This window comes from Sebastes fasciatus, chromosome 20 (assembly GCF_043250625.1).
Source record: "Sebastes fasciatus isolate fSebFas1 chromosome 20, fSebFas1.pri, whole genome shotgun sequence".
Lineage (NCBI taxonomy): Eukaryota > Metazoa > Chordata > Actinopteri > Perciformes > Sebastidae > Sebastes > Sebastes fasciatus.
Genome location: NC_133814.1, coordinates 25,268,166 through 25,292,294, shown reverse-complemented (window position 1 = coordinate 25,292,294; position 24,129 = coordinate 25,268,166). Strand labels below are relative to the sequence as shown.

Below are 24,129 nucleotides of genomic sequence, written 5' to 3'. Positions count from 1 at the left end.
ATTTAAATAGAGAGGTGAAGTCCCGCTCCTTGCAGTGGAAGAAAAAATATGAACGGTAGTCAACAGCGAGACACAAATATTTTTTTTATCCAGTTTGAAGTGCACCATGAATCATATACACTCACCGGCCACTTTATTAGGTACACCTTGCTAGTACCGGGTGGTCTTCTGCTGCTGTAGCCCATCTGCTTCAAGGTTGGACGTGTTGTGCGTTCAGAGATGCTATTCTGCATACCTTGGTTGTAACGAGTGGTTATTTGAGTTACTGTTGCCTTTCTATCATCTCCAACCACTCTGCCCATTCTCCTCTGACCTCTGACATCAACAAGGCATTTCCGTCCACACAACTGGATCTGTTCTCTTGTTGGGACCATTCTCTGTAAACCCTAGAGATGGTTGTGCATGAAAATCCCAGTAGATCAGCAGTTTAATACTCAGACCAGCCCGTCTGGCACCAACAACCATGCCACGTTCAAAGTCACTTAAATCCCCTTTCTTCCCCATTCTGATGCTCGGTTTGAACTTCAGCAAGTCGTCTGCACCACGTATAGATGACGTAATGCATTGAGTTGCTGCCATTTGATTGGCTGATTAGCTATTTGTGTTAACAAGCAATTGAACAGGTGAACCTAATAAAGTGGCCGGTGAGTGTATATTATTCTGAAATAGCCCATTCTGCATAAAGACTACCTTTACTTCGGGTACTTTGATACCAATACTTCTGTACTTTTGACCCTTTCTGATGTGATGCTTAGCTGTTCTATTCAGTTTATTATTATTACTTTTAGTACATTTTGTAGTATACTTTTAACTTTTACTACAGCCCAATGTCACACGGGTCATGAAGGTGGGTGAACTCCATTCTATACCTGCTTATTCAAGGTCCCGGGGGCACCCAAACCTATCCCAGCATGCATTGTGCCAAAGCTAAAGAAACTCTCCACACTTCACCGGGCTGATTCAGGACTAACATGAACATAATTCTCTATCAAGTGTCTCCACTTCCCCTGAGGGCCGCATGTCTTTTCACTGTGAAATGAAACTGAATGAAACCACAGCAACAAGGTGAGAATACAGCAGCTGCTAACAGAAAAGGACCGAGGTCACGATTCACACACCTGTACAAGAAGTCTATTCATCGAAGCCACTTTAAGAGAGTTCAAGTATATATATATATATTTTCCTCATACTGTCTGTCTGAATACACCTGTATTCACCCTCTGTCTGAAACGCTCCGTTTTAGTGCATTTCATCGGAATTGCGTTGCTAGGCAACAGTTTGGGTCCATGTTTACTTCCTGTCAGCTGATGTTATTTACATACACCACAACAGGAAATAGACTGGGACACATTTAGAATGTTTATGTTTAAAACCTAGTTATGGTCTAAATATTGTATATTTGTGACATCACAAATGGACAGAAATCCTGACGGCTTGTTTCAAACGCACAATTTCTTAATACGGACTGTGTATGTATTTCTCCGTATATTGAGCGTTTTGATAGTTTAACAGTATTTATAAAGCACTTAAACCTGCTTTATAATATAAAATACATGAAAATCTCACTTTTTACAATATGGGACCTTTAAAACATTTAATGAAAAAACTACAATTAACTGACCAATAAATTAATCTCTGAGCAACAACAATCCCTCACAGACACACAGCTGGTGCCACCTGCACCAGTAACGTTACATTAGTTTAGTTAATTATCGGTAAATACACAGAACCGTTAGAAACAAACACACACTGACCGTTAGGGGTTAGTTAGCTCTCACATCCTATTTTTACTAACTTTATGTGTTTATTTATTTTATATTTTGTTTTATTTTTATTTTATTTTTACTAACTTTTGTGTTTATTTATTTTATATTTAATTTCTTTATTTATTCTTTTATTTTTACTAACTTTTTGTATTTGTTTATTTAATTTTTTATTTTTACTAACTTTTTGTATTTGTTTATTTTATTTTTATTTTTACTAACTTTTTGTGTTTATTTTATTTTTTTATTTTATATTATTTTTACAAACTTTCTCACTTTATTCATTTTTTATTTTATTTATTTTGTTTGTTATTTTTAAGCTTTTATTTTTTATTTTTACAAAGAATGCATGTTCATAGGGGATCTCTTGTTGGGTCTCCAAGTTAAAGAGTAATTAACGGTAAAAACACAGAACCGTTAGAAACAAACACACACTGACCGTTAGTTAGTTCGCTCGTTAGCTCTCTCATCCTGATGAAGACGCAGAAACCAGAAAGAAAACACTTTTCTTGAGTTGAAAACATGTCGCTCCACTTTTCTTCTTTAAGTCCTCTTTCAGCCGACACTTTAATGTTAAAAACTGAGACATTTTAGGCGATTATTTACCGTTAAAACCCGTCCCAAACACCTGTACCTGTGTTACCTGTCAGGTAGTTCTGATACTGAGGGAGTGTTTGATTTGTGTCACTTCAAGGCCTCCCAACGGATTCAAAACAAAAACACTTTATCACTTGTTTTTCTTTCCTCCTTCAGGTTGTAGATAATATTAACCTACTTGCTTAATGAATTTTTACTTTGTAATGTATTTTTGAATTATGTATAAATATAAGTAAAGGAAAAATAGGAAATAGTTTAGAAAATAATAGTTTATCTTGTTTTGGGAAGATTTTTTAAAGCAGATGTATGTTTTTAAAATAAAGCATCAGATTTATTCTCATGCATGTAATGTCCTCTTTCTGTTTTATTTATTTTATTTTAACTAACTTTTTGTGTTTATTTATTTAATTTTTTTAAATTTATTTTTATTTTTACTAACTTTTTGTGTTTATTTTATTTTTATTTTTTATTTTTAATAACCTTTTTTTAAATTTATTTTTACAAATCTTTTGTGTTTATTTTATTTTTATTTTTTATTTTTTACTAACTTTGTGTTTATTTATTTTATTTTTAAATATATTATTTTTACAGACTTTTCACTTTATTTATTTTTTATTTTATTTTTTATTTTTTACCTTTTATTTTTTATTTCTACAAAGAATGCATGTTAATAGGGGATCTCTTGTTGGGTCTCTAAATTAAAGAGTACGGTCTAGATCTGCTCTGTAGGAAAAGCGTCTTGAGATAACTCCCATTATGATTTGAAGCTATATAAAAATAAATTGAAATTGAATTCTTTTATTTTTTTACAAATATAAATACAAAAATATATTTTTTCTGACTTCTCATCTTATAATGGTCAAAAAAAAAATTTAATTGTACAATAATATGAAATTCAGGGAGCAGAAGAGTAAAATATTGGCATTTACTTGTATTTTCTGAAATTTTCTCTCCCAAAATTATGATTTAAATTTTATTTCAAAGATTTTTATATTCCCTTTTATTTTATCTATTTATTATTATTATTATTATTATTATTTTATTGTTATTATAAAACCCCTTCAAATTCGCAGACATATATACTGCTGGGTAGTTTAACCTGTTATAATCATATATTTATTAGTTGATTTATATTTTGTATTAAATAAATAAAGATGTCAAACTAATTGTAGTGGATTAAAAAGAATATTTGCCTCTGAGATGTAGTGGAGTAGAAATATAAAGTGGCATAAATGAAAATACTCAAATAAAGTACTAGTAGCTGAGATCCACCATTGAAAAGATGTATGATGACTTGAATATAATCAGAGAATTAAGTATTCTACAAAATGACAAACCCAATACTACTTTAAATTCTAAATATTTGACTCTTCCAGTTAAACACCGGAGCTCTTCTCCTGAAAATATATTTAATTTTAAAGAGATGTTGAATGTCTTCCCCAGGAGGAGGAGGAGGAGGATGGTCATATGTGGACAGCTCATCTCTCTCTGATCATACATCTCTAATTGCATATTTCCGAGCTCTCTTTGACGCCTTCCTGACCCACATCTCTTCTGTCTGTCTTCTTTTCATCCTCTTAATTTACCTGGCCATCCAGACCCCCCAAAAAAATGTGTTGCCATAGCAACCCCTCCAGAGAAGGGCTGCGGCGGAGAGGAAGGGTTACCCGAGCACACTGGTATTTAACGCCACACACACAGTAACAGAGAGAGTAGGTCAGCGGCGACATCAGCTCTTTAGCTTGTGCAGCCACAGAGAGCAGAGCTGAGAGAGCCGAGAGCTCGCAGCCATCCAGCAGAGGATCTGTGATCTGTGCACGCTGCCAGGACGCCACAGTAACCTCCAGCAGAGGAGCTGTGATCTGTGCACGCTGCCAGGACGCCACAATAACCTCCAGGCTGCCTTTCATGTCGCTCCACCAATCAGACTGGCAGGACTCAGTCCAGGTTTTTTTTTAGTTAGTCTAGTTTTGAGGCTGATAAAGGTTTTATAATCATCTCCTTTAAATCAGGCAGAGCACCACTTCCCTTTCCTAGTGCACAGATACTGTATAGGTTTTCTAGAGGTGAAATGTAACTCAAATAATGTATCTAAGTACACTTTTAGGGTACATGTACTATACTTGAGTATTTCCATTTTATGCTAATTTATACTTCTATTTTACTCCATTTCAGAGGCAAATAGTTTATACTTTTTGCTCCACATTCTGACAGCAGTAGTGGAAGGAGTACTCAGATCCTTTACTTAAGTAAAAGTAGCAGTACTACGGTGTAGAAATACTCCGTCACAAGTAAAAGTAACAATACCATAGTGTAGTAATACTCCGTAACAAGTAAAAGTAGCAATACCATAGTGTAGTAATACTCCGTAACAAGTAAAAGTAGCAGTACCATAGTGTAGAAATACTCCGTCACAAGTAAAAGTAGCAGTACCATAGTGTAGAATAATACTCCATCAGTAAAAATAAGTAAGAAAGTATTTATTCAGCATAAAAAAACAGTTCTGAAAAGGGCACAAAAAGTATATAAAACTAACAAAATCCTTTGATTCTTTAAAAAAGTGTGAAAAGTAAAAGTAAACTTTGGACTGAATGAATAATGACAATATTTTATAGATATGCAGACATTCGTAGAAATGGATCTTCATGGTAAAAAGCAACCAGAAAGTGCAAATATTCTAAGTTAAAACATGTTTACACAATCATCAATAACAAAAAGGTCAGAAACGCTTTGATTTTACAGGTGAGTTATTTCCCAAGAAGCTACCTGCAATTAAATATGTATTAATTTATAATTGGTTTGTCTATAGACTATAAAACTTTAAAGTTAACACATGAAATGCATCATCTATTTTTTGCTTTTTATTACTTTGAAATCAGGAAACTTCCTAAAACATTAGGGATTTTTGTTGGGAAATTCCAGGCCTGTAAAATAAAGTCTTAACTTGCTTACTAGCTTTTTTCAGAGCTTTAACCACATCTCATGGTCTTCCTCAGCAGTTTGACAAGATTAAAAACTCTTCATGCACCCTCATAAAAACCTGTTAATCTGTTAATATATTTGGTTGTTTTAAACATCACAAGAAAATGCAGCTTCCCTTCACCGTCAGTGTGCAAACATAGCAATGAAAAGTTGGTTCTATTAACAAATGAGATGCTTTTAAGGCACAAATAAGAAAGTTAATGTAAAAACATCACAGTCAGAGGAGTGAGGATTTACATGCTACATGATTGCAACCTGGGGCATTTTCATGATTATTATACAACAATGTTAATATTAAAATACATCATTTCTTATATTACACAGCTAAAAAAACAAAAAAACCTTTTGAGCTTTGACTCAGAGCGCCCTCCAGTGGTCGCTCTCAATGAAATCTGGTGAAGCCACAATCAGACACTTCCTGCCGCAGCCCGTCGTCTGCACACTGCACCTCCAATCATGGCTGCATGGCTCCGGATCAAAGGGCACTAAAAGTCTGTCCGACACGGCTAATTGAGCCATCGCCGCGGGGGACGGCAGCTCATTAATTAAAAATAAAAAACCAACCACAGTCTGGAGCTGCTCGTGTAGTCGGAACAATTAAAAATACTGAAGAGAGGAGGAGGACAATATGCTTCAACACTTCCCGGGAGTCCACGTCTTACAACCCTGATAACATTATCACACGTTGCTCCGCTCTGCCACAGAACCCCCGTCGTCTAATTGCCCTTTATCAATTGGTGGTTAATAGATATCAATAAAATCTGATGCTCACACTTTAGACTTGAAGTGAAGGCGTCTGAGAAGGAGGAGCGTGGAGCAACAGGGGTCAGAGGTCACGAGCTGTAAAAGGCTTCATATTGCTATACAGACACAGGGGTGTTTGAGGCAGACGGGGAGGATGCCCTTGTTGATTTGGTGGAACTCCACCAGCTGCAGGAGGTCGATGAAGAGAGTCACGCCGTCGTCCATGGTGAAGTACTTCCTGCCATCGTCCTCACACTGCACATATTACAAAGATAATCACAGTTAGGATGCAAAGTAATGTGTTTTATTAGGGCTGTCGGATTAAAATATTTAATCTTGATTAATCGTAAATTTTTTATCTGTTCAAAATGAACCTTAAAGGGAGATTTATCAACATGGGCGTGGACAAATATGCTGCTTTATGCAAATGTATGTTTATATTTATTATTGGAAATCAATTAAAAACACAAAACAATGACAGATATTGATCCAGAAACCCTCACAGGTACTGCATTTAGCATAAAACAATATGCTCCAATCATAACATGGCAAACTGCAGCCCAACAGGCAACAACAGCTGTCAGTGTGCTGACTTGACTATGACTTGACCCCAAACTGCATGTGATTATCATAAAGTGGGCATGTCTGTAAAGGGGAGACTCGTGGGTACCCATAGAACCCATTTACATTCACTGATCTGAAGGTCAGAGGTCAAGGGACCCCTTGATCTCACAAGAAAGTTTTTGTGACATTTTTCAGACTTTTTTCGGACATTTTTAAACATTTTGTGGAATTATTAATATTTTTTTTTAGACTTTGTACACATTTTTGTTGACTTTTTTATTATTTATTTTTTTACATTTTTTCCGGATATTTTTTAAATTTTTTTCGGATATTTGTTTGACATTTTCAGACAATTTTCAGACTTTTTTTTTTTTAACTTTTTTCAGACTTTTTTTTAAAATATTTTTCGGACTTTTTTTTTTACTTTTTTTTTACTTTTTTCCAGATATCTTTTGGACATTTTCAAACATTTTTTTTGACTTTTTTTGTTTTGTTTTGTTTTTTTACATTTTTAAACATTTTGTGGAATTATTATTATTTATTTTTTTCTCTGGATATTTTTTGACTTTTTTCTAGATATTTGTTTGACATTTTCAGACTTTTATTTATTTATTTTTTTTAATTTTTCGGACATTTTTTCGGACATTTTGTGGACTTTTTTAAAATTATTTTTTACATTTTTATTTTTTACGGATATTTTTTGGATATTTGTTTGACATTGAGACAATTTTCAGACTTTTTTTTTTTTTTTTTTTAAACATTTTTCAGACTTTTTATTTTGATATCTTTTGGACATTTTCAAACATTTCTTTTGACGTTTTTTTTTTGTTTTTTTTGACATTTTCAGACAATTTTCTTTTTTTTTTTTTTTTTTAAATTTTTTTGGACAATAATCCTCACGCATTCACATATCTGGAGGTCAGAGGTCAAGGGATCCCTTTGAAAATGGCCATGATAGTTTTTCCTCGCCAAAACTTAGCGTAAGTGGCTGTGGCTCAGAGGGTAGAGCAGGTTGTCCACCAATCGGAAGGTCGGTGGTTCGATCCCCGGCTGCTCCGGGTCACATGTCGATGTGTCCTTGAGCAAGACACTTAACCCCAAAATTGCTCCCGGAGGCATAGCCATCGGTGTGTGAATGAGTATTTAGATTAAATCCTGATGGGCAAAGTTGGCACCTTAGTAGCCTCTGCCATCAGTGTATGAATGTGTGTGTGAATGGGTGAATACTGACATGTAGTGTAAAGCGCTTTGAGTGGTCGGAAGACTAGAAAAGCGCTATATAAGTCCAAGTCCATTTACCATTTCCATTTTAAGTTTGGAGCGTTATTTAACCTCCTTCTCAACAAGCTAGTTTGACATGGTTGGTACCGATGGATTCATCAGGTTTTATAGTTTACTATGATACCAGTATCTTCACTCTAGCTTTAAAACTGAAAAATCCCAAATTGCGTTAAAGAAATTAGTGGCGTAAAAACGAATTTGACAGCCCCAATGGTTTTTTCCTGAGAGATTGGAGGTTCTTTGGGAGGACGAAGGGAACTCACGGGGATCACCAGGTAATGTTTGGTCTTCAGCTTGTAACACAGCGAGAGGACGAAGCACTGGGCGTGCTGCTGGCTGTCACGGATCAGGAACATCCTGCACATAAAAACACAAAGGCAGAGAAACAGTTCAGATATCGTTTACTTTAAGTTACTGTGAGGAACTTTTAACTGGTTATGAAACACTCAGTTTAATACTGATGCCTCTATACGACCTACATGAGGAAACGAGACCATCAGAGAGAAGATTAGCTATTTCTATATAGTTATTCTTAAAGTGAAATCATCAACACATACTGTAACGCACCGGTCAGCATTTATGTTGTTAAATGAACTCAGTTTGGGTTTGTGGACCCACCACACGGTGGAAAAGGGTCTCCACTCACCCGTCTACCAGGCCCTGCTTCTCTATCAGTCTCTGAGCGTCCTTTCTGGACACGCCACCATGAAACCACTGCTGGGACTTGTGGACGGCTACAAACAAACAAACACATGAAGACAGTGAGCTTGAGGAAGTGGGCAAACACACGGTGTGATTTACTTCAGAACTACAGAAGCCCTGGACCAGGACCCGGTCTCCTCTCATGTGGACTTACAGGACGGTCTGGCGTTAGAGTTCAAGTTTGGCAGACTCCACCTCATAGCCTCTCTCTTCTGCATCAGTGAAGAGAAGCAAAAAAACATTAACAACAGAAAAGGGTCAAAATATCAGACATCTGGGTTAAAGTCGTCCGTCATGACCGTGTGAAGTGAACCCCCTCCCATCCGTCCCCCGTCCTCACCCTCCAGGCCTGTCCCTCCTCCCTCTCTGCGCACTCGGCCTCCGTCGCGTCATCGATGACCCGTCCTCCGGCCTTCCCCGAGAAGTCCATGGCCACCAGGCTCGCCTCCGACTTTGACTGCTCACACAGTGAAACAAACAGAAACGTTGAGACGCCGCTACATCACATCATCACATCATCGTGTGTCACTGATGTCTGATGATGAGCTCACTTTGCCGTCTGGGAGTTTGGCTCCTTCCAGGCTTCGCGGGGCCGACTTCGAGAGCTGGTAGTTGCACTGAAGCTGCTTCCCATACTGACGACACACAAACACACAATAAATGAGTCACCGATTCTACTGGCTGCACCATCACCAGACGGTAAAGATGATAATCTCTACATTTCAGTATTGTATTTGCTAAATACTGGTTAGTAAATAAAGTGCATTAGAAAGAAAGAACAGAACCTTGAACAGTCTGAAAGACGACGTCCAACACGTTCGTGTCTGTTCGTTCTCAGCACACAAAATCTTTAGGTCCTGAACTCGGACCGGGTTTCTGCACGGCTGAACAAACAAAAAAAACACAACACAAAGTTCATTTTTAACATCGGGGGACAGACCCGGTCAAATCATTTCAAAGAAATTAGTGGCGTTAGATCGGCTCAGTCATTTGTTAAAACAGCTGGCCACTTTAGTTTATAGCAAACTTTACAGGAGGAAACGGTGCTGCAGAGTTTATCATCTACCAGAACTGGATGTGTTCCAGTCGGCGTGACAACGATATCCGATGTTTCTATTGTCTAAGTCTAATACGACATTGTTTTACGACATTACTGTTGTGTATGATTTTACTGTACGTTCCCCCGAGTTATAATCAACCCCCCCTTAGGTGGATCAGTTCTCTGATTGTTCCCGACACAATGTTCTGTCTGGTTTGAGGACATATTTTCTGCCTGATCCCGTCTCGCTGGAGCCCGGAGGAGGAAGAGAGTTACCTTGATGCAGAAGGTGAAGTCTGCAGGCGCTCCGTACAGTTTACGACTGTTCACCACCGTGTACACGTTCAGATCATCCAGATCAGCCACGTACTGCAGGTGACGAGGCTCCTGGTCCACAAAAACACACACATACGTGTACAACAATACATGTTTAATTGGATTTAATGAGATCTAAAGTCTTGCTGGTCTTTGGTTTGGTTGCATTCGCTGCTGACCTTGGAGGAGCCTTTAGTGGAACAGTAGAGTCCGGAGCGGCGGAGGAAAAAGAAGACCTTCTTCCAGGCTTTACGACTGGGTTCTTTGACCTGCAGGGAACCCTGAATCTCTGGACACGTCCCGGACTTCAGCAGGTTCTAAAGAACACAAAGGGCTCATTATTCTTTTGATGCCTTCAAATGGGGTCGTGTTTACCGTGTTCACCAGAAGAGTCCATATGTACACCCCCTCTTGTGGTATTCACCACCTTGTAAGTCAAAAGTTTCTGAAAGCAAAAGGAGTTTTGGGGTTTTGGACCGTTGGTCGGACAAAACCAGACGTTTATACCCTTTTTTCCACCAAATGTTAGTGCGTATATGCAGGTTTTCTCGCTAGGCGAGTAGCCTTTAAAGAGGGGACATGCCGACTGATTATACTATTTATTATGTATTTAATTATTTATTATAATCTTTGTCTTTTCTATTGTTTCAGATTGTCTACTTACTTTTATTGCCCTTTATGACAGTTTGCACATACAACACTGGTCACTAACCTCATAGCTGTCTTTATACAGTGCCCTGTATTTATAGACTCTTTATGTGTTGGCGAGTTGCAAACTCAATTTCATTGTACCTGTACAATGACAATAAAGGAAATCTAATCTAATCTTTTCTGTTTGTTTTCTGGTGTGTCGCGTTCAATGTCACGATTGCACTGGAAAAAAGGATTAGTAAACAATGAAAATGTTACGCTGGTTACTTCCTTTTTTGATATCGGTTACTTGTTCGGTCTCTTTCAAACTCTCAAACCAGAGTTGGTGATTGTTGAAACAGTGGAAAGACTAACAAAGAAGGTTCTGATGAGTTTTATTTTGTTTGTGTCGAGTTTGAATGAAGTGGGTTTCAATGATCAGCGAGGTAAAATTACCGTTTCTGTCAATGGAGTCTGGTGGCTTTGAGGAGAGCATATTAATTGCATGTTTTGTACGTTAATAAATTATAATAATTGTCCAAATCCCTGTTGATTTTATTTATTATATAGTCACTTCAACATGTGTCACATAAAAGACCGGGAAAGGGGTGAAAATTAGCGCATCCACCCGGGTGTCACGTTTCCATCACTGCCGATCGGAACCAGATGTTAGTGGGGGTTTTGTCCAGTGGTAAAGGAGCTTAACAGAAGTCATTTTGACGGCTCTGGGAGCATTTTTTCTAAATTTCTTACATTTCATAGACAAAACAATTCCTGAAAAAACTAATGTTCTAGGCAGGGATCAGTGGAAATCAGATAAAACTGAATATGTATTCTGTTTAGTTTATCAAAACTTGAATAATTATGTGAAAATATAACTGGGAATATACAGAATCTACTGATGATTCCCGGCGTTGGTTCGTATGTTCATGAACCGGTGTGATTGAAGCTGATTTACCTGGATGAGCTCTGATGATGTCATATCCTTGCTGTCATCAGCGCTGTCGGAGATCATGGACTCTGGGAAGAAGAGCTGAGAGAAATGAAGGAAGGAGAAGGTCGTCGTTAAAAATCATCATTTACAAGACAAACGAGCCGCTTCTGCTGCTTCTGCTGCTTCTGCTGCTTCTGCTGCTGCTTCTGCTGCAGTCTGCACCGCCGTCACTTCACCAACAGGATTCTGCTCTGGACCGTGCGTGAACATGCAGATGAAACGCACCTTGAAGGATGCATCCTTCTTTGTTCAACAAGACACGATAACTTATAGTCCGGACAAAGCCTTAAGTAAATTACCAGCCATGCAAAGTTAGCCACGTGTGCACAAAACCAACAGGAGAGATCACACTGGTGTCTTTTGTTTGCATGTGCACATGAAAAATAGGTGCGAGCGTGCAAATGACTGTAAAGCTGAACTGCAGATTGATTAGTCGATTAATCAATCGTTTTACATTTTACAAACTTTGAAGACAGCCCTGCATGACTTTTTGTACCCTGTTTGCCTGAAGCAGTTGAATGCATTGCTCACATGACACACGGTGGAAGAACACTGCAGTGAATCCGTGATCAGATTCACCGCTGTGCCGTCTGGAGGTGGTGTGGGCACACTGTACAGACACACCAGTGGGAGGTTCATCAAAACCAGCTCTCAATGTGTCACCTTTGTTTAATAGCGCCGGCGACAGACCAGAACTGATGTAATGAAATACCCGAGGCATTAATTCAACGTGTCTGCACCAGCACGCAACCTGCCTATCATTCATTTTATTCACTGTTACGTCAAAAGGAAGGGATGGAAATGTAATCGGCCTCTTGTTTCTCTAGAGTTTGAATTGTTAAAGAGCTTTAACTCACCACTGGTTTCCTGAAGAACTCGTACTTGGCGTAGTTCTTGCAGAAAACGAACCTCGTGTCGCCTTTGAGAGACCAGGTCGCCTGAACCTCCAGCACGACCTCGTGGTCCTCCAGACATCTCTCTGAGGAGACAGGAGAACATTTTATAATACACCCTTTAGTTAGAGTTTCTGTTTTATTTGATTTGATTGTAAAGCAGAGTGGTACCCAGGCCTAGGGTGGGATGGAGCTCCAGGAGAGCCCAGTTCTCCTCATCGCTGCAGTGAGTCGTCTGGACCAACAGGTGACACACATCTCTGGCTGTCGCTCCACGAGTAACCCACACCGACCGGCTGTGGCTGTCCTCGCCGTACACCTTCATCAACTGATGGACGAGAGGAACAAATGTTGAGTAAAAGTAGCAACACCACAATATAAAAAGTTATTTCTCATGGAGTCAAACCCCATTTTTGATACGATTTATGGTCTGCATTTTTTGTGAAATAGACCTTTAGTGTATTTATATGAATATGTATATTTATATATACATATATTAGGGCTGTCAAAGTTAAAGCGATAACTCGTTAACGCAAATTTGTTTTAACGCCACTAATTTCTTTAACAAAACTTGCAATTTTTAGGTTGTAGCGGGCTCAGTTGAGTGAAGATACTGGTATCATATGAAACTAGAAAACCTAAAGAATCCATTGGTACCAACCGTGTTATACTAGCTTGACGTGAAGGAGATGAAATGACTAGTAGTCTGGTATATTTATAGTGTATTCTAATATTCTTTATATTGTTATCTGTGTTGATATGTATATTTATTGCTCCTGTCTGGATAACCTGCGGCTGTAACAAGAATTTCCCAATTTGGGATCAATAAAGTCCATCCATCCATTTATCTGTTAAAATTAACATGTAGTTCCCTTCAGGCTTAATCTGAGTAACTGAACGAACACACAACAAACATTTCACAGCTGGCGTTGGCATTACATCAACACGGGTAAACTCGAGACAAGAAGCCAAAATATGACGCCAAGAAGCTGTCAAACGCACCGCAAAGACACAGTCGGTCTGTTTTTAATAGGCCTTGACACTTGGAAGACACGGCGCTTTATATTCTTCCTAATTTTAGACCGACACCGCAGCAGGTCAAAAGGTGAAGTGAAACAACAACACAGGTTTTTATACTTTAAATACTCTATCTAAATACTACATTCTCAGTCGACTCTCTGTATCTGTTGAGGAAATCAGCAGATTAAAGAAGCAGCCATGCGTGTCGACTGTCTGAGTCTCTGATGAGGTGAACCGGGTCGGGATGTTTGTCAGAGCGTGCTGCTGTCTGGAACATCGTCTGGATCCAGCAGCACTATAAAGAAAAACAAACCTGCCCGACCAGAAACCTGCAGCCGTCAATCAGCAGGTCCCGACTGGTTGGGCGAGTACCGACGTCAGTCAGGAGAAATAATGGGTGAGGATCAACGGGGGAGGAACATTCCTCCAGCTGGAACCTCGTAGTTCAATATCCGGTCAGTCCACTTTGACTCCGGAGAGGTTTTTATTAAAGAGCTGAGGGGGCGGAGGAAATATTTCTGTGTTTGGGACATGAAGCGTGACGGCAGGAGATCAGATATTCAAAAACATTCAATACTCAAACTCACTAGTAGAGTAGCATTTCATTTACTTTGTGCCTTCAATCTAATGCTGTATTAAATCTGCTGATTCACACCAAACTGATTTATTACACACTATGCACACCCATATGGCGACAGCCAACAACCAAGATGGCGACGACCAATTCCAAGATGGCGACAGCCAACAATCAAGATGGCGATGGTCAAAAACCAAGATGGCGATGGTCAAAGGTCAAAAACCAAGATGGTGACGGTCAAATGCCAAAAACCAAGATGGTGACAGTCAAAAGCCAAAAAACAAGATGGCAACGGCTAAAAACCAATATGTGATGGCCAAAAACCAAAAAGGCGACGGTCAAAGACCAAAAACCAAGATGGTGACGGTCAAAGACCAAAAACCAAGATGGCAAAGGTCAAAAACCAAGATGGTGACGGTCAAAGACCAAAAACCAAGATGGCGAAGGTCAAAAACCAAAAAGGCGAAGGTCAAAGACCAAAAACCAAGATGGCGATGGTCAAAGACCAAAAACCAAGATGGCGAAGGTCAAAGACCAAAAACCAAGATGGCGATGGTCAAAGACCAAAAACCAAGATGGCGAAGGTCAAAGACCAAAAACCAAGATGGCGACGGTCAAAGACCAAAAACCAAGATGGCGATTGCCAAAAACCAAGATGGTGACGGTCAAAGGCAGAAAAACCAAGATGGCAAAGGTCAAAATGTCGACCTCGGGGCTTCCAAACTGTAGTCCACAGACCAACGGGTGACGTCCCGGTGACTACGTCCCGGTGACTACGTCCCGGTGACCTCGTCCACTTCCTTTACGCCGTCTATGTTCACAATGTCTATCTTTAATGTATTCAAACAAACCAAACAGCCGGTAGACCGCTGACTAAGTCCTCGCGGAGCTTTCGTTTTCCCTCCTGCAGTTCTTCTTTACTTCCACTGAATGAGTACGATTCACAAACCAAACAAAAACAATCAGCTGTACGCCTACACGCCCGACTAAAGCGCCGTGAATACATAAATGTCTGTGTGTTTGCCTCCATCAGCGTTGATGAAACACCGCGGGGCGACAGCGACACGCTGCTGTAATAACAGACGTGTTTATTCTGGCAGCGTTTGCGAGTCAAAATAAGGCAGCGCAGGCATGGCAACACAGCTCTCCTGTCAGTCACACTCATAACCGAACTTTACCTGCACTATTAGCAGACAGGTTAAGACGCATTTAAAGGATTCAGGTGCTGATTACACCTGTCAGACCCTACAGCTCAGCCAGGTGTGATGGGATTAACACAGGAGGTGTGATTTGTCCAAACAAATATGACTTAGAGGATAAAGCTGCAGTTATTCTTTGTTTTTCTTCTCATGAAAAACACAAACCAACAACGTGTTTGTCCATCTCTCAATACTTTCTGTCCGTGGAGCTCAGCCCCAAACCCCACTGGTTCCTACTGAAGACATAAACCTTTACAGAATACAAATATCATTTATAAAAAGGCTCAGTTATTTCCTCAAACAGCTGGGCACTGTAGATTTTAATCAAACGTTACTCAAACAGGAGGAAATAGCACATTTGTTGGGGACTATTTTCAGTGGCGGATTAATACACATTTAGCTACGCAGGCAATATTTGTAATAGGATGAATTCATTGTTGGTTTTGGTCTTTTCAGGGGATTTGTTGACAGCAAGAATAACACAGAATATTGCCAGACTTTTATTTACTCTTTCACATGTACTGGCAACACTGACAACTGGTCAGTGCAGTTTCATAAATAGTCTGTGTTGTGTAATAATGAAACTAAAATGGTGAAGTGAAAGGAATCACAATGTTGTGGTGACTTCAGACTTCACAATGATGTGAAGTAAAGTCAGTTTAGTTGACAGAATAAACTAAATATTCAAACCTTACAGCTTCAAAAAACACAGCAACCAGACACCTAAAGTCTGAATTAGGGATGCTAATTTTGAAAAATGTTCTTAACCGATAACCAACCCTAATTAACCGATGATTAACCGTTAACCGACAAGAGTTGTGCCTCGTACCAGCTGCAGGAGCACAACAGATATTTGTTGACGGGAGTCCCCAGTTCACCGTCCGGGAGCATTAACTCAGCAGCTACGATGCTGCGTGTAGTGTCGCGGACATGCAGCCACATTTAGTTTAGTTTAGCAGGTTGTCAGCTGTGTGTCTGCCCGGCGGAACGATAGCGAGTGTCCAACAAACAGTGTGTGTGTTTGTGCTACGTTAGCAGCTCTAGCATTGCCGGAGGCTTCGTGCTCGCCGCCGCCACACGTAGACTGCGTAACTTTAGCGAGTTTCCAACAGAACGGTGAGTGTGAGGTTGTTGGTGGCGTTATAACTGTGAACGTAGGTGTAGCAGACAGTGTGTCTCTTAAGGTGGGCTGTTAAGGTGGACCAGCTTTTCTCTTTAAAGTGACGAGCCGATCAGCTTTTGAATTCATTATTAATATTTCTTTTAACCATTTTAACCGATAGCGTTAATCGGTTTAAATGCTTAATGTCGGTTAACGGTTAATTATTAACATCCTTCGTCTGAATCTGTCCAAACTGCAGACTTTATATTTACGGAACCATTTAAGATGCAGACTTCTACAGCAGCTGCTCATTGACGAGGTTTTGAACTTGCATGTTTGTTAGTCGACGGTGGAGGAAGTGAACTGATGAGAACCGGAGACTTGGAGGGGCTGCACAGCTCTGGGAAGGGGTTGGGTATCGACGGGACGGAGGAGGAGAATAGATTTACGCCTTTCCCTTTCCTCCTGGAAAAAAGGTTAGTCAAATGAACAGAAGAGCATAAAAAATGTCAGAACCAGACAAAACCATTTACAAAGAAACAGACAACTTATCTTATCATACAATCAATTCACAATGACATGCCATTAAAGGAGAAGTCTAGTGATATAATTTTGTTCACAGCCTGATATCTCTTCTTCCTCGTGCCGTAGAACTCCATTAAAAACACATCAATGAGCCTAACTGTTGCAATCCCACCCGCCATATTTTCTAACATTCACCCTAAAAAAATGACAAATCCTTGAACAAAATCCTCAATTTGAATAAAGTGATTCAGAGTATTAAATTAGTTCGTCTTTTTTTTTTATTAAATCAACTTTCTTTAATGACAAGAACTCATCAGTGTCTCTCTTTGTGTGCAGCAAGCGGGAGAGAAAACCGTTTTTTGACTGCAGTGAAAATGTTGTTTTTGAAAGGCTAAACACCAACAAATAAAGATTGAAGCAGAATATTTCGTTCGATAAAAAAAACATGTGAATTTTGGAAATTACTACATCTCTTTTTTCAATACATTTCCAGCCACTACTGGAATCTAATTCTACGAATAGTATAATACCCTGTACCCTGATCTTTATCTGCAACTGTGCACAAATACCGGCTTTAAACATAATGTGGCCTAATAAGTAGCAAAAAAAAAAAAAAAAAAAAAAAAAATTATATATATATAAATATATATATATAATTTTATATATCTATTTACAGACTTTGCATAAATTATCCAGTTAAGTGTGTTGTGATTTTAGTTCTACATGTGCAAATCTAATTTTGACAACCTCAGAACAGACCAATCCCCTAATGTGGATTAATACGTCGCTGGTATAGTCCCCAAAAAGATGCACCATTTCCTCCTGTTTGTCTGATAAAAACTATAGTGTACAGAATTTGAGGAAATTACTAAACTAGATCTTTGTGAGCTGTTTTAAAGCTGCATAATACAAAAATTTGATTATTGCAGCTTTAAAGATGTACGTATCGAGAAACTGAAACAGTTTATTTTGATCTTTTCATGGGATGTGTTGACATTATTTTGAGTAGAGTTAAGGAAATGCTTTGTTAAGAATTATGTGTAGGCACAATAAGCTCAGGCTTCGGCCTACACCTTTTCTTTCAGTCAGAATATTACATTTGATTTGTTTGAACCACTTTCATAACTGCATGGTCAAATTGTTGTATTGTAAATAAATGACCAGAAAAATAACAAAAATAAACTTTATCCTTTGAGCTATATCTGATTTTCACAATCAGAGTCCACATTAGGAAGAAAATTGATTAGAGCTCTTTAGTGTATTTGACCTTTAACCAGACAGTAACTAAACTTCCCTATCTTTCCTTACCCTGTCTAAATACTAAATGTTATATCGTCTGAGAAACGATAATAATGTGTAATTATTAACATCTTTTATTGCTATTGAAGTCATGACATCATTACATACAGGAAACACTGCTTTCTTTGTCTTCAGGGCAGAAGAAACAGAACAATACCGCTTCTACGTGCAGACACCAGGAAGTGAAACAAAAAACAAAAACAGCAGAACGCCGTGAATCACAGTTTAATCACTCGCTGTCTGAATAGAAACCTCTTCACACATCAGATGACTCTTAGCCTGATGTTGAGTCACTGAGTCAACATCCACCTGGAGACTATTGACTCATGTCCACTATATGTGTGAGTAATGGCGTTTGCTGCTGGTCGTACCTGTTTACGGTGATCAGGATGGGCTGGGAGCGCCGTACGGTCGGAGAGTCGGCTACCAGAGGAGCCAGAGTCAGCGTGGAGCTCCCCAACAACGTCTCTGATCCTCCAGACGTCTCCTTCATCTCAGAGCCCTCGAATATTTCTGTCCAGGGACCGGCCACCTCCATCCTGTTACCTGAGGGGAGGGACGGAGTAGGGATGTGCATTTCAAGCAAAAATACTATTCCATAATCACTGGGGACTAGTTGATCATTTTTAGAAAAACATATTGTCACAAATATTGGTATCATTGGATTCATCACAATCTCAAGATTCATATGATACCACTGTATGTCCACTGTCTTAAAAACTGACACCCGCAACGGCCTTCAAATGACTATTAATATATATTATTATTATTATTATTAATGCCAGTCAGATGATCCACCATCAGTGTCGGAGGGTTAAAAGTAGGTCAAGTAAACCAAGAACTGAGGAGGAGAATAATAATATTAAGATCATTGTGATTAATGACACAGGCAGTCTTATTAAAATATAACCTGGTTCTATTTTTTTTACTTTTAGATGGTTAATTTATGTTAGAAATAGGCCAACCAGTAGGGTACAGTTTCATTTTTTTACCTATTCAAAAAAGGAAATGTCATTTAAACTAGGGCTGTCAATCGATTAAAATACTTAACCACGATTAATCACACATTTTTTATCTGTTCAAAATGTACCTTAAAGGGAGATTTATCAAGTATTTAATACTTTTATCAACATGGGAGTGGACAAATATGCTGCTTTATGCAAATATATGTATATATTTATTATTGGAAATTAATTAACAACACAAAACAATGAGATATTGTCCAGAAACCCTCACAGGTACTGCATTTAGCATAAAACAATATGCTCCAATCATAACATGGCAAACTGCAGCCCAACAGGCAACAACAGCTGTCAGTGTGTCAGTGTGCTGACTTGACTATGACTTGCCCCAAACTGCATGTGATTATCATAAAGTGGGCATGTCTGTAAAGGGGAGACTCGTGGGTACCCAGAGAACCCATTTTAAAGGCACAGTGTGTAGAATCTGGCAGCATCTAGTGGCGAGGTTGCAACCAACTGAAACTTCTCCGGTGTGCCAGGCGTGCAGGAGAATGACGTCTACAGTCGTCGTGTTGTTATCATGCGTGTGTGGAAATTCAGGTTTGCAATAAATCTCTGACTCCGTGACACCAAAGTCTATTTTCAGTAACGAAAGTGTGACTCAACGGTGTTGTTCTTCTCGTAGCATTGTTTGTTAAACGTGTGTTTAATATGATGCAGTGGTTATTCAGTCGTTAATGTAATTGCAGTTACTCACGAACAGCCAGCTTGTGTGTATGTAGACGGAGGCAACAACAACACAAACACGCGTCAGATAATCAGCTGCACATCTAAAACATTCACTAACACTAAAGGTTGAGTGTCTAGAAGACATTGTTTGTTGTCTTATTATTGCCATGCAACATGTGAGGAGAACAAGATGCAGCCTGCAGGTTTAGACAGACACGCAGCAGCAGCAGATCGATAACATTAAAACCCTTCATGCAGGAGCTAGTGGTTTAAAACCCCTCTCCCCAGCAGCAGGTGTGGATCCAATTTAAAAGAGTGTGTGAACAGGTGTACATGTGTAGAAAGTATGGAGGACGGAACCTGCCAAAATCAAAAACATGTTCATAAATAAATAACTCGATAAATAAATAAATAACTCGATAAATAAATAAGTCATTAAATGTTGCAAAAATAATATAAAAAATAAATGCAGCCATTAATTAATTGATAAAATGTGACAAATTGATATTTCTGTTTTAATTTGCTACTTTATTTATTTATTTATTTATCTTTGTATTAATTCCCTTATTTATTTACTCTTCTGATTAATTTTCCCTTTTATTTATATTTATTAATTTTTAAATTCATTGATTTGTTTTTTATTTATTCATTTGAATTTCCATTTATTTTTTATTTTCGCTTATTTTTAAATGTATTTATTTATGTATTTATTAATTTATTTCTGCACGATTTTTCCTTTGCATTTCACACCTTATTTTAATTTGCTACTTTATTTATTTATCTTTGTATTAATTTCCTTATTTATTTACTCTTATGATTAATTTTCCCTTTTAATTATTTATGCATTTATTTTGTATTTATTCAATTATTTTTGCATTTATTTTTTAGTGAAATGCATAAAACAATTTAAAAGGAAATGTGTAAAAAAAAAAAAAGAATACAGAAATAAATAAGTTTGGGTACATAAATAATAATAAAAAATAAAATAAATGAAATTATTATTTATTTAAAAATAATAAATAAATAAAAGGGAGAATTAAAGAAGAGTAAATAAATAAGGGAATAATACAAAAAATAAATAAATAAAGCACATTAAAACACATATAGCATTTTATTACACATTTTATCAACTAATTAATGGCTACATTTATTTATGATATTATTTTTGCTACTTTTAATGACATTTATTTTTTTTATCAAGTCATTTATTAATTTATTTTAGATTTTGGCAGGTTCCGTCTTCCATATTAAAGGAGTCAGTGCAGCGGCATAATCCACCGTAGAACCTGTTTTCCTCGAGCAAAGAGCCGACGAGACAGTCGTAAAAAGATGAATGTCTCAGACATTGGGCTGCAACAAACAGTTATTATTCATCTCATTAACTAATTAAATATAACCACCACAAATAGTTTCCAAAGCCCAAGGTGACGTCTTAAAATGTTTTGTTTTGTCCAGCCATTGATTGATTAAACAATTCAATCGACAACAATCCATCATCAAAATGGTTGCTAGTGAATTCTCCACTGATGGATTAATCAGTGATTTCAGCATTAGTATTCACACATCTTTAAGTGATTTTCTCCCATATTTCAGCCTTACTTTCTTCAAATAGCTTGTTTTATTCAACCCAACAGCCCAAAACTGGAGTTTATTGTCACATAAGACAAAGAAAAGAATCAAATATGAGTGAATATTTGCCATTTTTGCTCAATTAACTGATTAAAATGGTTAATAAATTATCAAAAGTGCTGAAAATTCATTTAATTTTTGCTTGTTTCAGCATCATAACAAGAGTTATTTCTTTGTTTTAAGATATAAAAAAATATTGCAGTACCACAGTACAATATTAAGTAGGCCAATGATAAGAGTCCTCCTTTATATGGATCACCTGTGGGCTGAGACACCTGCACACACCTGTTACCTGTGTAACATCCCAAAACTGGAGTTTATTGTCACATAAAACAAAGAAAATCAGCAAATATGAGTGAATATTTGCCATTTTCGCTTGATTAACTGATTAAAATGGTTAATAAATTATCAAAATTGCTGAAAAAACATTTATGTTTGCTTGTCTCAGCATCATAACAAGAGCTATTGCTTTATTTTTAGATATTACAATTACTAGAGTACCACAGTACAATATTAAGTAGGCCAATGATAAGTGTCCTCCTTTATATGGATCACCTGAGACATGCAGGTGAGACACCTGCACACACCTGTTACCTGTGTGCTGAAATAACAGTGTGCTGGTCTAAAGGAATATCATTTCACAAGTCCACCTTAAAGTTGATGTTAAAACATGTTATATTACTGTGATTAGTCTGGTACATTTTGTCTCTTATAAATGTAAACAGAAGGTGGAACAGACTAACTCCTGGTAATTCTAGAAGCCTGAAATCTAAGCTAACAGTCACAGCGCCAAAACCTCATACTGAAACTTAATTAAATTACTGTCATTTCCTCAATAAACCTCCGTCGACATTAATACTCTTTAAATAAGTTGATACTAACACAAAGACAAATTCGGCTAAGTTCGGCTACAGCATGTCTTTATGTGACCGAGATATTCGCGGGTAAAATCAGCCTGCACCTGTTAGGGCTAGCTTGTTAGCGCCTCTGGACAACACTAAACGTACCTGTAAACTACGTGAGGTCCGTCGGCAGGTTTCAGCTCTCAGCCATCGTGTGAATCTGAGAATGTGATGCTTTGTTGGCTTTGTGTTGTCTCTGATGAGTGGCAAACACAAACAGGATGCCGTGCCACTACTAAAGAGCCAGAAGCATTACCTGAGAGAAGGAGGGCGTGGTCTGTCTGTCAGGTGTGCGCTCTGTAAGCCCCGCCCACCTCCCTACGTCACAGAGGCTGTTCACAGGTTAATGGGTTCAAAATGTGAGAAGAGTCCATCTTCATCTTCCAGGTTCATGGACTGCTCAGGGAGCCTATTCTGGGTTTATTTCAGAGATGGAAAGTAACTAAGTACATTTACTCAAGTGCTTCTTTTAGAGGTACTTTACTTTACTTGAGTATTTCCATTTTCTACTACTTTCTACTTCTACTCCATCTCAGAGGCAAATATTGTATTGTTTACTGCACTACATTTATTTAATAACTTTAGTTAGGCCTTCTGGTTACTGTCCAAATTCAGATTAATAATACAAAATATAATTTAAAAAATACATATATTATTTATTGATAATATAAAGTAATATACACATATACAAAAATATATTTCATAAATTAAAATTAGCCCAGATGTTAGCTGCAATATTAAAGTCATGTACATTCGAATGCATTCATTATCATAATAATATAAAATAATATATATTAATATTATTATATATATTTAATATTACGTTAGGCCTACTGGTTACTTTCCAAATTCAGATTAATAATACAAAATATAATTTAAAAAATATACATATGTATTATTTATTGATACCCAGGGGAAAATTGACAAGCTACACCACAGTATATAAAATAATATACACATATAAAACAAAAAATATATAATAAATTCAAATTAGCCCACATTTCAGCTGCAATATTAAAGTGATGCACATTTTAATGCATTCATTATCATAATAATATACAATAATATACATTATTCTGAAATGGCCCATTCTGCATAATAAGTACTTTTACTTTTTGTACTTTAAGTATATTTTGAGGCCTCTCAGAGGCATTTATTGTACTTTTTACCGAACTACATTTATTTAATAACTTTAGCTACACCTACTGGTTACTTTCCAAATTTAGATTAATAATACAAAATATAATTAAAAAATAAAATTATATTATTTATTGATCCCTGGGGAGAAATTCACAAGCTACACCACAGTATATAAAGTAATATACACATATAAAAATATATGTATAATAAATTAAAATTAGCCCACATTTCCCCGCTGCAATATTAAAGTGATGCACATTTTAATGAATTAATTATCATAATAAAATTATATAATATACATTATTCTGAAATATGTATATAAAACTAGTAACAGCAATATTAAATTGAATATGCATTTAAAGCATTTTAATTAGTTGGTAGCTGTTTGTCTCCATCTAGTGGTGAATCTGGTGAACTGGAGAGAAACTGGTGACCGACTTGTTTCTCTTTATTCTACATTATGTTTCACTTTGACACAAGTTAAACCAGGTTAAACATTTACAGACCTGTGAAGACACTTTTAATGAGGCAGTTATTATAA

The 24,129-nt window shown here is 37.5% G+C and overlaps 2 protein-coding genes across 5 annotated transcripts in view; both read right to left on the bottom strand.

Annotated features, from left to right (window-relative positions):
• Positions 1 to 2,417, bottom strand: part of srcin1b (SRC kinase signaling inhibitor 1b) — a 124,552-nt gene extending 122,135 nt beyond the window's left edge. For 2 of the 4 annotated variants that reach the window (XM_074618897.1, XM_074618899.1), the window contains exon 1: positions 2,203 to 2,417. In XM_074618897.1, coding sequence (XP_074474998.1) covers positions 2,203 to 2,287 — 85 coding nt within the window. In that variant the 5' untranslated portion in view covers positions 2,288 to 2,417. The remainder of the gene's footprint in view (positions 1 to 2,202) is intronic. The other 2 variants (XM_074618898.1, XM_074618906.1) reach the window with 1 other exon arrangement.
• A 2,408-nt stretch (positions 2,418 to 4,825) lies between these two features.
• Positions 4,826 to 22,736, bottom strand: grb7 (growth factor receptor bound protein 7). Its single transcript, XM_074618965.1, has 15 exons — positions 22,554 to 22,736; positions 18,598 to 18,772; positions 16,735 to 16,867; positions 12,676 to 12,832; positions 12,469 to 12,590; positions 11,576 to 11,650; positions 10,167 to 10,304; positions 9,949 to 10,059; positions 9,419 to 9,517; positions 9,185 to 9,268; positions 8,974 to 9,090; positions 8,788 to 8,845; positions 8,578 to 8,665; positions 8,195 to 8,288; positions 4,826 to 6,341 (listed from the first exon to the last, which is right to left on the bottom strand). The coding sequence occupies exons 2-15, from the start codon at positions 18,762 to 18,764 to the stop codon at positions 6,195 to 6,197; spliced, it is 1,590 nt and encodes a 529-aa protein (XP_074475066.1). The 5' UTR covers positions 18,765 to 18,772; positions 22,554 to 22,736; the 3' UTR covers positions 4,826 to 6,194.
• Between the last annotated feature and the right edge of the window lie 1,393 nt (positions 22,737 to 24,129).

Excerpts from the sequence above, each read along its gene's own strand:
- grb7 (XM_074618965.1), bottom strand. The coding sequence starts at position 18,764 with ATGGAGGTGGCCGGTCCCTGGACAGAAATATTCGAGGGCTCTGAGATG. Across the intron at positions 8,846-8,973 it reads AGGAGGGACAGGCCTGGAGG|AAGAGAGAGGCTATGAGGTG; the intron begins GTGAGGACGGGG and ends TCACTGATGCAG. Across the intron at positions 6,342-8,194 it reads AACATTACCTGGTGATCCCC|TGTGAGGACGATGGCAGGAA; the intron begins GTGAGTTCCCTT and ends TAATATGTGCAG.